Raw genomic sequence first — 14234 nt, 5'->3', positions numbered from 1 at the left:
GTGAATAACGTAGCTGAAGTCGAAGTATCTTAGTTCAAACTACAAGGTACTTACCACAGGGGTAGCTGTGTTAGTCTGAATCTGTAAAAAGCAACAGAGGGTCCTGTGGCACCTTTAAGACTAACAGAAGTATTGGGAGCATAAGCTTTCGTGGGTAAGAACCTCACTTCTTCAGATGCAAGATTTTCCCTTGCATCTGAAGAAGTGAGGTTCTTACCCCCGAAAGTTTATGCTCCCAATACTTCCCTTAGTCTTAAAGGTGCCACAGGACCCTCTGTTGCAAGGTACTTACCGCGGGTCCACACGCGGCAGGCAGGCTCCCCCCTCAACTCCGCATACTCCTCTCGCGGAGCAGGAGTACCGGTGTCGACGGCGAGCACTTCCGGGATCGATTTATCGCGTCTAGACAAGACGCGATAAATTGATCCCAGAAGATCGATTGCTTACCACCGAACCCGGAGGTAAGTATAGACGTACCCTAAGTCTGAAATGTCAAGTTAGTATTGCTCTCCCAAGGGGAAGTATCCTCCAGATACCTTCTCCAGCTGTTGGATCATGGGTTCCTGATTTCAAAGCCAAATGACAGGATCATGTCCCTGAGCAAGGGCACAACTTGGGTCGAGTAGCTGGCTTTGGCAACTAGCCACCTCCTTCTGTGTGAGTGCAGCTGCATTCAACAGGATTCTCTATCGAGAGAGTCTGTTTTCCTCACATAAGTCTATATAATGTGACTCTCTTATCCCTAGGGTTTAATGATCTTATATTACTGGGAGTCTTGGGTTTGCATTTTGTGTGGCTTTTCTGTTTCTTAGCCTGTCGTCTTTTCAGGACAGTTTGGTGTTCGTGGTGGGAAAACTGGATGGCCTGATGGTGGTGAACATTCGCAAACACAACGCTGATGATGTAGTAGCCACAGCACTGGCAGTAGAACCAATGAAGTTTGTCTACAGAGGAAGGTGAATATTTTGAGAGAGGAACTTATTCCCTAACATTGTATTCTTGTGTATTTATCCTCTGCTCATCCAGCATTTCAGAGTGCTTTCAGGTTTGGGGAAAGTTCTGCATTGAACTTTGCTTTGGGGGCAAGATGTCACCATGTGAGTATGAATATGAAAGTGTGGCTTCCCCTGCTAGCATACAGCATGAAACCTAATTTATGTAAATTGATTCTAAATTGTTTAAAATTGCCTTGACCTGGTGAAATCATTAGTCTTACTGACTTCCTCTCTGTTTGTTTCTAATTAAAACTTTACAATACTTCTTTGTTCAGTTTTGCATCGTCTGTATTTTTATTTTATTTTGATTTCTAAAAAATAAATGTGGATGCCTATCCAGAGCTCTAGACACCCTAACACAAGACAAATAAAATTAAGCAGCAGCATCACCCCAAGAGCCTGCAGAACTGAGACCCCCTAACAAGCCTAGAACACAAGTTCCCTTCCCCCTAATGGATCTAACCCTACCAGACAGCTCCCTCCCACAGCTGCTCATGCTAATAGATGCACCTGGCAATGTGCCCAGAGAAGAACAAGCTGGCTGTTTGGGGCCTCTGAAGGACCCTCAAAAGTAATACTACAGTGCCCAACTTATCGCTCTTTCATAGAGGGGCATTCAGCTCAGGTGTCTCCTGTGATTACAGGTGTGGCATGAGGAACTGCTGCTGAGTTACTTGTTGAACCTACAACAAAAGTGTATTGTTTCCTCATAAATGTGTCACTTCCATCAATTCAAGCATCATTTTCAAAAATTGGCTCCCAGCTTGTCGAGATACTGCTAGCCTTTTCCCCACTGCTGACCTGGGTTCAAAGCCAGTTTGGCCCACAAAGGAAGCAGGTTTCTAGCTATCAGTCCAGATATACAGCTAGACATGCCACCTTTTAATCTGGCAGAGTTGTCCACCTCCTTTGGAGAGAGATTCAGTAGTTAGATGTTGTAGGTTAGAGTCAATGTGCATGACAAAGTTATATAGTGAAAGTTTGCACAGATCCAGTATGTGTTGAACCCTGCTTATAATAACACATGAACCATAGTAGTGAAGTGTAAATTCTCTCAAATCTGAGAAAAGAAAATTAAAATAAACTTCCTCTTGTCCTCAAGTTGTGAGTGATTTTGTGATGATCTGGCATAAATAATGTTTGTGTCTGTGAAAACAGTTCCACAGGAGTTACAACCATCCATATTGTAATAAACCATGCTATGTTCATTATACATTGCATCTTTCCTAGTCCTATCATTCTTCTGTCCTTTGTGTTCTAGGATAGCAGTGTTTTCTGTGACCGTTTTGCATGATGATCGAATAGTGCTTGTGGCAGAGCAGCGCCCTGATGCATCAGAGGAGGATAGTTTTCAGTGGATGAGCAGGGTTCTACAGGTAGTCAGATCTGTCCTTTCTCTTTTTTCAGGTGAATAAGGCTAATGTATCAAATGAGAATATCAGAGCTTCTGTTTTCTATATAAACAACCTTACCTCCAAACTGGCCAAAGAAACCTCTGACAAGCTCACTTCTGGCGGCATTTCTGGGGTGTTAGCTAATGGAATTTTTTTCAAGAGCAAAATCAGTTTGTTCTTGAGAAATGATTTCTGCAGTTCATTTTGATTGGAATTTTCAAATCCTGCAGAAGATAGTTCAATTTGTAATTCGTTAGTCTTTATTTTTGCCAGTGTCCTTTGGTCTGTTTGATTCTGAAAGAACTTAATGTTGAACTTATACAAAATATCAAAAGCAGACTTCTATTTTAGAATATTTGTTAGTAGCATGTGTGATTTGGGAGTGCGCCATGTCTCCTGTATGCCCCTAAATTGAACAGCTACTTTAGGTCACTGTGTCCACTAGTAATCAGGTATTTCTGAAGTAGCCAGTCACTTCTAAGGAGGCTGCAGGGTGCGATAACTGAAAGAGCAGGTATGGCCGAGGAATCAGAAGATGAACTATGAGGGAGGGTAGGACTGAAGAGAACAATGTAAAGAGAGATGCCTCTTAAGCTGAGGGAAAGCTGTGTAGGAATAAAGAGACAATGGTCGTTATATAAATTCATAGGATTTTAAGTCTTCCATTACCAGTTTACTTGGTAATGGTAAGGATGTCATTCATAGAAAGATAAGTATGTCCCATTTCTGTTGTTCTGCGTGGTTCCCAAGCTGGAGCAGATAGTGAGTGTTAAGCAGCTAAATGTTTGCCCGCTATATCTTCTTGTGGTTTACATTCTACTGTGTTTCTGTGGTTGCACTGGACACACTAAGTACACTGTGACACAGTTTTGGCCTTCACGACCTTTCTGCACTTATCACCCACATTTTAGTAACTTCCCTAATCAGTGTTGGGCTTGACTGCACAAGCAGAAATATGGATCTGCTCCCATTGAAGTCATGGCACAACTTCTCTGAATTCAGTGAGTGCAGAATTGGACCCTTTATTTGCAAATTATGGTCCAAGTAAAATTTGTGATGTTATAAATTACTTCAGAATTCTTGTTCCAGCTAAGTGCCATGTCACTGTACATAACTAATTCTTTTTTTCCCCCTCAAGGCAATTGACAGCATTCACCAAGTGGGTGTGTATTGTCTTGCTTTGGTTCCTGCCAACACTTTGCCGAAGGCGCCACTCGGAGGAATTCATATTTCAGAAACGAAACAGCGCTTTCTAGAGGGTGCTCTGCACCCTTGCAATGTTTTGATGTGTCCTCACACCTGTGTTACCAACTTGCCTAAACCTCGACAAAAACAGCCAGGTAACTAAAGCAGAGTATGTAGCTCAGCCTTCATGTTTGTCTCTAAATGTTGTGTCTCGGTAACTGAACATGTTAACGTCTGTGTTACCAGGGGTACATCTACACTTACCGGAGGGTCCGGCGGCAGGCAATCGATGTTCTGGGATCGATTTATCGCGTCTGGTTTAGACGCGATAAATCGATCCCGGATCAATCCTGGAAGTGCTCGCTGTCGACGCCGGTACTCCAGCTCGGCGAGAGGAGTACGCAGCATCGACGGGGGAGCCTCCCTGCCGCGTCTGGACCCGCGGTAAGTTCGGACTAAGGTACTTCGAATTCAGCTACGTTATTAACGTAGCTGAATTTGCGTACCTTAGTCCGAAGTGGGGGCTTAGTGGGGACCAGGCCTAAGTGACGTTTGTTCTGTCAGATCTGATGTTTGGTTTCAGCCTTTCACCTTCCTTTTTTATTTTTTTAACATTACATTGCATTAGTTATTTATGGTAATATGCATGCTTAATTATTAGTTATTATTTAATTATGATTGGCTTTGTTAAATTGAGTTATCCTCTCATTTTGCTCAATTTGTTAACCCAGATGTTGGTCCTGCTTCTATGATAGTGGGCAACCTTGTTGCTGGAAAGAGAATTGCACAAGCCTCAGGGAGAGATGTTACCCAGCTGGAGGATAATGACCAGGCAAGAAAGGTAGCACTGAGTCTTTTTGAATGTATCCAAGGGTAGTAGTTGTTATAGTACCCTACTGAAGCTGAGCATGGTATGTTTCAAGGGAGTTTGAATGTTTTCTGTCCTGTCATCTTTCTGTTTCAGTTCCTGTACTTAGCAGATGTTCTTCAGTGGCGAGCCCAGACAACCCCAGATCACCCTCTCTTTCTGTTGCTGAATTCCAAGGTGAGATGCACTTAGTCTCATTTTCAGATCAAGTAATGAGTAAAATTATTTGGGTTTGAGGAAGGGAAGTGGCAGACTCGTGTTACAGCCTAATTATTGATGGTGGGGGGACTCGTCCGGTTTCCAGCACACTTTAATGAATCCACATGGTCAGTATTTTAGCTTTTTCACACTGTGATCACTGTCTGCTCCCTCCCTAGAGCACTAGTCTACATCCTGTCTAGTTTCAGAGAGCTGCAGCAGCTGTGTGTCCAGCTTCTCTCAGATTTGAGGTCTACACCATGCCTGGCATTTGTGGTTTCGCGCTCAAAGGGCAATGAGTAGAAGGGTAAGAGAAGGCAGGCCTCGCCAGAGCTGTGACGGGAGAAAAAAGAAATATGGTCATGGATCCAGGGCACACATTGGAGGTCTCTGTTCCCGCTTTCTTGGGTCCAGGGGCACCTCTGTCCCTTCCACTAGTGCCAGTGGGCTCTACCTCTTTTGGGGACGGTCTGACAGTCAATGGAATGTGTTCATGTACAGTGTTCTAGAGCTCTGGGTCATCAGATGGGCCCGAAGGCTATGTCTACACTGCGGTTAGACAGCTGGCTCGGGCTAAGGGGCTGTTTAATTGCAATGTAAACGTTCAGGCTTGGGCTGCAGCCTGAGCTCTGGGACCCTCCCACCTCATAGGGCCCTGGGCTCCAGACCAAGCCCGAACGTCTACACCACAATTAAACAGCCCCTTAGTCCAAGTATCTTAGCCCACATCAGCTGGCACAGGCCAGCACAGGTTTTTAATTGCAGTGTAGACATATCCTAAAAATCCCCTTGGTTAAGGACTGCCTGTTACTGCTGTGACCGACAGCAAGCTAGCCGTGCTCTGCCTCAGTCAGCAAGGTTGCCTGTTTGCAAACACTCTTTTGGGAAGGAGTGGGTCTGAGGTGTTGGACTCATCAGCTACCTTGTGACCCTCCACCTTGCTGGCAAATAAAATGTGTGTGCAGGCAAGCTAAGGTGTTGGACACATGACCAGCACAAGTGGTCTCTGAAGAGCCGGTTGTTGGGGAGGGAGGCTGTCTTTATGGTAGCGTTTGTATCAGCAAGCTCTATGAAGTGACCTTCACTTCCAGAGCATGGAGGGACAGAAATTCAGTTACGGTTTAAAGTTTTGCTGTGTGCTTTTCCACTGACTCTGTCACTACTGACGGCGGTCAGAAATGTGAAAGAGGACAAGACCTCAGTCATTGTGGTCACTTCAGCTTGGGCCAAGCAGTGTTAATCTGTCCTGGCAGCCCCCCCCCACACCATACCTCTGTCACCAGACATTTCAGTTATGGTTTACTGGGTGATTGTGGCAGTGCTTGGATATTCAGGACACTCAGGGAAGGAGGGCTCCTGCCCGGAAGATCTCACTGCCTAGGAGCAGACAAACAAGTGGCTCGCAGAAGAGGAGTGGCAAATAAGGCATGTTTGTACAAGTTATCTAGGTTAACGGTAGGAAGCAGGGCAAAAGTCAGTCTTTGAGAGGCTTAAATGTTGGTGGGGTAGGGGCCTTGTGGGCGAGCTGATGAATGCTGTATCAGCATATTCTGTCCTGTGTCCTAATCCAAAATCGGATTTCCTCACTGTTGGGACTGCAGGGCTTCGACGACCACTTCTCTAAAATGTTCCCCAAGGCTGCAGAATATCCTACTGCAGTCCAGGAAACCTCCACGCTGAATTGTTACCCCCAGAAATGAAAAAAAATTTTCACTGACCTGAAAGTTAACTGCAAGTTAACTGCCATGTTCATTAGCAGAGCTCCTCCGGACTCCTGGTTACCTGTTTTGCTAGCTAGGAATGTTTACTGGTGCTCCCTGGAAGGGCCTGGTATTACTGTCTACTGTGCAGTACAGAAAAATATCATTAATGAAGAGAAATTTAAAGCAAAGGGCATTAAATTAGGAAATGCAAATGTAGGTATCTGAAATGTAAGAGGTAAGCACTGAATTAAGAATAAAATAAATCTTTGACTAAGACAGTTAAAGTAGTGGGGGAAAGTCTAACTGTAAAGGTGACGAGCCTTTAAATAGCGTCAAGAGAAGGTACTTGGTTGTGGGGCAGGGGATGGAACGAGAAGTGGGTGAAGGGAAAGGAGAGTAGACTGTAACACTGTAAGGACTACTGAGGATTTTCTGTAGTGCCCCCTGTACAGACTTGCTGGAACAAGACCCCAGAGGTGAAAGAATGCTTTAACTACTTTTGTTTTCTGCTATAATGAATCATTTTACTGGCAGAATCAGAAAAGTATGCTACATTTTCATCATCTTGGTTTCTAATAACAAAGATGGGTTTCAGCTATTAAATTTGTGTGGAAAGGCAAATCTAGAACTTGTACCAAAGTATCTTCATTATCTGATATTTATAATGCTGGTGACTTGTAAATATGCGAATTACAGCACAGACAGTTCTGTGTGCATTTTAAGAGGTTTTGGTGCAATTGGCCCAGTTTCCAAGCTGCTAAAGTATTTGAATATAGTTAGGCTTGGCAGGATTAGATTTTTACTGGTAAATGTCAATAAACGCTGATTTCACTATACACACGAAAAAATATTTCCATCGATGATGATTGAAATTTCCATGTAGGCAAGGTAAGAAAAAAGCTGCTTGAGAACTTATTAAAGTTTAATTTAAGGCTAATATTTTGAGACATGGTTGACAATTTGTGTTTCAACGGTAGTAAAGCTTTTAGCTTTTTGAATCAGTGTCTATTTTCTATAAATAACTGCCGCCCCACTCCCACCTTTGGCTGACTCCCCGATAAAATTAAATCTATAAAAAATGAAAAAAAATGTTTAACCCATAATTTTGCACAACTGTGAAAATTAAAATTGATAAAAAATAAAAAACTTTAAAATAAATATCTGTATTAGCTGTCGAAATTATAACTGACTGAATTCTGCCATTCTAAATATAGTTTCAACAAATCTTTAATTCTATCCGCTACAATGCTAAAACCGTAATTGAAATGAAGTGTTAGATCTAAGTGTCAAAATATATTTCCTGCCAAGTTTTCCTAAGTCACGTTTGTACTATACAGGGCACAGTAGCTAGCACGGCGTCGTGTGTACAACTGCACAAGAAAGCAGAGAGAGTGGCAGCTGCACTGATGGAGAAGGGACGACTGAATGTCGGAGACCATGTCGCTCTGGTTTATCCTCCAGGTAAGGGCATAGAGACAGCAGATACTGTAAAGTCATCAATTGTGGGTAAAGGAACGTAAGCATCTCAATGCTTGAACAATCCCACAATCCATCTCCGAGTGACCAGCATGTAATTGTTAAGGGGAAGGCTCCTTCACTTCTCTGCTTTTTCTGCTAAGCCAATTCTCCAGTTGGCAGGATAAATTTATCAAATAAATCTATGAAGGTCAGATGGAACGTGTCTGGACAGTTGTGCAGTACCATGCCATAGGGAAGAGAATAGGGAATGAATGTAGATCACATGAAAGGTACCACGTTCTCGGTTCTAAAGAGTGAAAGGATGTATGCGTTCACAGAATAGGTACAGTAGAGGGCAGTGCTGACCACAAATGCACCTGTGTCCTAACAGGAAGTGACCGTCTCTAGAATGAGTTCATGTTTGGTCTCTGTCACTAATGCATGCTTGTAAATGTAGAACAGGAGCGTAAAACTCTGCAAAAAGGGTAGTTTAGAGACTGCATAATGTTAACTTATGAAAGACAAATTCTGTATATATTACTTTGAAAGACTGGATTGCCCACTTTATAATCTACCACACCATCTCAGACTTCATGGAATGTATTAATCAGAGAATCGGAGAAATGTAGGACTGGAAGGGATCTCAACAGGTCAGCTAGTCCACCAAATATACCTAGACCATCCCTGACAGGTGTTTGTCCAACCTGTTCTTAAAAACCGCCAGTGACAGGGGCTCCACATCCTCCCTTGGTAACCTGTTCCAGTACTTATCTGCCCTTTTGGCTAGAAAGTTTTTCCTAATAACTAACCTAAATCTTCCTTACTGCAGATTGAGGTGATTTCTTCTTGTCCTACCTTCAATGGATATGGAGAACAATTAATCACCATGCTCTTTAGAATAGCCTTTAACATGTTTGAAGATTATTAGGTCCCCCCTCAGTCGTCTTTTCTCAAGACTAAACATGTCCAGTTCTTTAACCTTTCCTCACAGATCAGGTTTTCTAAACCTTTGATTATTTTTGTTGTTCTCCACTGGATTCTCTCCAGTTCTTTCTTAAAAGGTGGCACCCAAAACTGGACATTTTATTTAAATGTATTTCAACAGATCTTCTCATTTGAAGAACTTAAATAATTACTACAAATGTACTAATATTTAAATGCAAAAACTCAACCCCCCCAAGACTGGCTACTTCCAGAGGCAGGGCACTGGTTTAGATGGACCTTTTATGACAAATATATGCGTATAGACTTTTGATTTTTAAAATGTATTGAGGGTATTTTTTGGAATTGGTATGAGAGATGCTAATGATTTGTGAAATTAAAACTAGTTTTTGTCCTTAACAGGAGTAGACTTAATAGCAACTTTCTATGGCTGTTTATATGCCGGCTGTATACCCATAACAGTTCGACCCCCTCACCCACAAAATCTTGCTACTACTCTGCCCACTGTCAAGATGATTGTAGAGGTATGAGAGATTCCTTTGTGTTTTGTTTTTGTTTTGTTTAAAACTGTTGATCCAATAAGTAAAAAATTGCCCAATAAACCTCATGGTACGGTAAATATAAAATAATATGAATTTCTGAAAAATGTAGTGACCCTCTGACCCAGAGTCTATACATGTTTCATTAAACTAGTTAAAAACTTGTTTTCCATTATCACAATTTTCTTTTGCTTTGTTTACAACTTTTTTTATAATCAGCTCCTTCAGGTTGGACTGACTTGGGTGGATATTAAAGCACAAGAACATCCATTCATTAGTTTTGTTAACTTTTTGAATGTACTTTGTACAGGTCAGTAAGTCTGCATGTATCCTTACAACACAAGGAATAATGAAACTGCTGAAATCCAAGGAAGCTGCCACAGCTGTAGATATTAAAACATGGCCCACCATTTTGGATACAGGTACTGATGTCTAACTACTTGCTAATAATATATTAAGATTTACATTTGGACATGCAAAGAAGTGTGGATAACTGAAAAGATGCATCATGGCTTTTCCAATATGATTTAAAGCTGTTAGCATAACTGGCTGTCTTTGCAAGGATGTCCGTTAGCTTGGAGACCTGTTAATTACTTATCCTGTTCGCACAGCTGGCTAGCTGGATTGGTGTTGAGTCTCTCGTATTGTGCCTGCAGGTCAATCCATAAACCATGAATAACCTAATAGTCCAATGTTTTAAAGGTTTACTGCTCTACCTTTTCTAAAATAATGTGCAATTGTATTGCTTTTGTGTATTTTAAATAGATGATATACCTAAAAAGAAGGTGGCTAATATTTTTAGACCTCCATCCCCGGATATGTTGGCCTATTTGGACTTCAGTGTGTCTACGACTGGCATATTAGCAGGAGTAAAGGTATATCAATTGAATTGAGATGATTGTCTTAACTAGTTTCTTCCCTGGAATCTTTTCATATTCTTTATTCCATTCAACTCAATCTGGGAAGAAGCCTAAAAATGGTGAGAGATGTTTTAATGTAAACATATTTTAAATCTCACACTGCAACCAAGGTTTCTGATGTAGACATGTCAGGCACAGCTGTCTAGAAATATTCAGTTAATGATGGTTATAGCTGGGGAATTGGTGAGATTTAAGAGAAGAGGTGAAGGCCTGGTCTGCATTACAAAGTTATGTTGTTGTCAGCTGCCGTGCGTCAGTCTAGTCGTGCATGTGTCCACACTTAACTTTGTCTCGAATTGATGTAAGAGCTCTCTTATGCCAACATAGTGGCACCACTTCCCTGAGCAATATTGAGCCATGGTCGATGTACTGAGGTCAACGCAGCATGAGAGTAGACACTTGTTACCTATGTCAACCCTTATAATTCTCCAGCAGCTGTCCCACAATGGCCCATGCTGACCGCTCTGGTCACCATTGTGAACTCCACTGCCCAGGGGTCACGTAGACCAGAAGCCCGCCATCGCCACCACCCACCATTTAAAGCCCTGTGAACTTTTGAAATTCCTTTTCCTGATTGCCTGACTTGGTGAGCACACTGAGCAGCTCTCCTTTGTTAAGTGCAACTGACCTTACTGGCTACACGCTCCTGTCTAGAGACAGGAGATATTGGATCTCCTGGACCTGTGGGGAGAAGACTGTGCAGGCACAGTTCCAAACCAACCATAGAAACGTCAACATCTGTGAGCAGATTGCTCGGGGGATGCAGGAGAAAGGGTACAAAAGGGACAAGCAGCAGAGCCACATGAAAGTTAAGGAGCTGCAGCAAGCATACCAGAAGGCCAAGGAGGCCAACAATCGATCTGGTGCTGAGCTGCAGACCTGACACTTTTACAAAGAGCCACTTGCCATACTCAGTGGAGACCTCTCGCCCATACACACCACTGTGGATACCTCCAAGAGCCCAAGTCACAGGTCCCTGCCGTGAACAGCAAGGAGGAAGAGGTGGACAAGGAGGAGGAGAATGGGGGGACAGGCAACTGGGGGATCCAGCTGCATAGTGAGCCAGGACCTGTTTTTGAGTCCAGTCAGTCGAGCACAGACGAGCCCAACGCAGGGGAAGGAAACTCAGGTAAGTGTGTAGATAAATTTTCCATTGCCGGGATGGCACCCTGTGCTAGGATGCTAATCTACCAATGGTGCTCCGCACTGTACATCGAAACAAGCACTCCTGCTGAGTACTTGCACCGCCGACACAAGGAGCCAAGTGGGCATGCGAACAAGTGATGTGCTGACTGCAATGGCTCTATGCCGACGTAACTTGCATCGACATAAGTTTGTAGCGTAGACATGGTCAGAGAAGGAATAGTCCTGAAGTTAAGGGGCATGACTGGGAGTAAAGAGTACCATTCTCAACAACCACAGAAATGCTGTTCAATTATAGACAAATCACTTAAAGATGACCCTCAAAATATCTTAGGAAACACAGGGCTTGTACCTTCTTGTTCCTTTAGGATGCATAAAGAGGGCTTATGGAGGGGTTAAAAAAAAAATTTCTCTGTTTTGGACCTTAGAAGTTTCAGGAATGTCAACTCTGGTCTTTCCTGGTTTTGCTGGAGGACTCCCTGGATATCTGCAGAGGTGCATTACTAGCACTCGCACCTTTATTGAAGTGGTTATATGATGCTGAACATGACTTCCCTTATTCACATTGACTGCAAAATCATGGACTGTCATGGCTTCTACATCCAGTATTCCCAAGTGTGTTTAAACATGTAAAAATTTCCTGACATACATGAGCCTTTAGTGAGCCTGTTTTCCTTCTCCAGATGTCACATGCAGCTACAAGTGCCTTATGTCGCTCTGTAAAGCTACAGTGTGAACTATACCCTTCACGACAGATTGCCATCTGCCTTGACCCTTATTGTGGCCTCGGGTTTGCACTATGGTGCCTCTGCAGGTACAGTATTTTAAACCTTATACCTACCTGGGGCTTCCTTGCTTTTCTGTTTTCTGTTTGCCTGCTCTGTTTGCAGTCACTATTGTGGTACTTTCTACACCTGGTTATCTGGCAGCTTCCTGAGATCCAAACATATTTGTTTTGTACGGGAGAAGAAACATTGTTTGTAAATATGGGTTACTTGGATTTCAAGTACAAGAAAGAGAGGATTTCAGTATTGGTTTAATCTAGATCAGTGGTCCTCAACCTATTTATCATATGCAGCCCACGATGTATTACCTGGGCCGCAGGTTGAGAATCACAGTGTCCCCCCAACCTCTCCCCACAGACACCTATGCCCAGCACCTCCCATCCAGAGACCTCTCCACAGAGTGGGACCAGGAGTGGGGCCGTGGGCGGGGGGCCAGGTGGCAGGGACCCTGGACTTGGCCATGCAGCAAGGCAGCCCGGACCCCGTGGGGAAGCCCCTGGACTCTCTGAAGGGCTGGCCGGTGGCCCCGACCTCGTTGCGCCAGGCAGCCGGGAACCTGGACCCCATGCGGCCCGGCAGCCTTTAGCACACAGGTGGGCCGCAGCTGTGTGCTAATTGTGCCGCATGCGGCCTGTGGGTTGAAAACCACTGATCTAGATCAAATAAACGTCTCAAAAAGTGTCTCTTTGAGGCAGGGGCCCTAACTCGATACATGTACATAGAGCACCCAACACCAGGTTGGCATTATACAGTAATAAATAACAACAATATAATTAGAAGCAAGCAATTTAACATTCCCTAAAATGCAAGGGGAAGTATTTGGCTCAGATAGTAAAATCACTAAAATTCAACACATCCAGTACTGTTGTACAATTGCTCATCTCTCGTTACCTCATTCATTTTAAATTGAGTTACCCAACCAAATCCAAAGTAATTAGTTTATGATCAGCCCTCTGCTGTGGAATGCTTTCACTTTTTAGATGGTTAATGAATAAATACATAAATGGAATATAAGAGGTTTATTTAAACAAAGATCGAAAATCGAGACCATTGCAATAAGTCAGGCACCCTACATTTTAGATGGGGGAAAAAATAGCGGGGGAAGGAGAATAAATTTAATTTAAATCTTGAGAACATCTTATAGTTTCAGCAAGGAAAAAAAATTGTTTCAAAATACAGTTAAATAAAATCAGAGAATCTGTGTTCTTTACTGGTGTGCGTTTTTTAAAGGAAGGGGAGTTGCATATGAGGTGCTTTCTGTCCAAATGTTACATAAGCCTTGCCTTTACTGACTGCATACAGTGCTAGGTTGTTCTCTCTGAATGCAACATCAGAGTTTTTTATCTAGTTGGAGTACAGGATTGATCCAGAAACAGAATACAGAGGAGCTATTTAAAAACCCAAACCTATTTGTAGTACTAGCCACTGACAAGCCAAAAGTTTTTGAGGGGGAAAGCCTGGCAGGGAACATGGTCACCCACTGAATGCGCACTGGAGAAGCTGGAACACTCCCAACAATACTCTTCTGAGCCTGTTTTTCAGTGCGCCACTGAAAGGGTTGTTCCTTTGTTTCCTTGACACTCATTGATTTAAGACCGTGTTTACCAATGTTACATCACAGAGACATACATCTGTCATTTCAAAATTAACAAACTATATTCAAAAAATAAAGTTGGAACTAATTCAGATTCTCTCTTGCGTTCCATTCCGATCTGCTAACTGTTAACCAGATTCTAAATTAAAATCTTTGATATGAACATAGACTCTGTTCGTTAGAAGCTGACAGATCCAGGGCACCTGCTGGGGAGAACACAATAAAATTTTCATTGACATTGAAAGGTGAATGGATTTACAGTCAATCAAAGATCCAGTTGACCCATTAGGAACTGCTTAGTGCATTTTCTGCAAGACTGATTCTCTAACAGTATACATTTATCTAAGAAATATGTGAAAGAGAGTTGTATTTATGAGGAATAGTAACTACTGTGGGAACAGTAGTGCCAAAATCTTCTGTGGGTAGGTAGTGACAAAACCCTTTTTGTAATAAGCTGGCGTTCATATTTTATAACCTCAGTTCTTAGTACCCTGCCATGTATCTCATCAG

At 42.8% G+C, this 14234-nt stretch overlaps 1 protein-coding gene across 5 annotated transcripts in view; it reads left to right on the top strand.

Moving 5' to 3' along the window:
- The window catches only part of DIP2A (disco interacting protein 2 homolog A), a 191809-nt gene that overhangs the window by 154430 nt on the left and 23145 nt on the right, over positions 1 to 14234 (top strand). For all 5 annotated transcript variants that reach the window (XR_004647764.1, XM_034786563.1, XM_034786564.1 and 2 more), the window contains 10 exons: positions 829 to 956; positions 2257 to 2371; positions 3528 to 3729; positions 4306 to 4415; positions 4539 to 4619; positions 7681 to 7804; positions 9146 to 9267; positions 9593 to 9704; positions 10048 to 10157; positions 12029 to 12159. Coding sequence is in view for 4 of the 5 variants with exons in the window: in XM_034786563.1 (XP_034642454.1) it covers positions 829 to 956; positions 2257 to 2371; positions 3528 to 3729; positions 4306 to 4415; positions 4539 to 4619; positions 7681 to 7804; positions 9146 to 9267; positions 9593 to 9704; positions 10048 to 10157; positions 12029 to 12159 (1235 nt within the window). In the remaining variant the exon portion in view is untranslated. The remainder of the gene's footprint in view (positions 1 to 828; positions 957 to 2256; positions 2372 to 3527; positions 3730 to 4305; positions 4416 to 4538; positions 4620 to 7680; positions 7805 to 9145; positions 9268 to 9592; positions 9705 to 10047; positions 10158 to 12028; positions 12160 to 14234) is intronic.

The sequence above is a fragment of the Trachemys scripta genome, chromosome 11, assembly GCF_013100865.1.
Source record: "Trachemys scripta elegans isolate TJP31775 chromosome 11, CAS_Tse_1.0, whole genome shotgun sequence".
NCBI classification, from domain to species: Eukaryota; Metazoa; Chordata; order Testudines; family Emydidae; genus Trachemys; species Trachemys scripta.
Note: the sequence above shows the minus strand (reverse complement) of the source record. Positions and strands in the feature narration are given on the sequence as shown.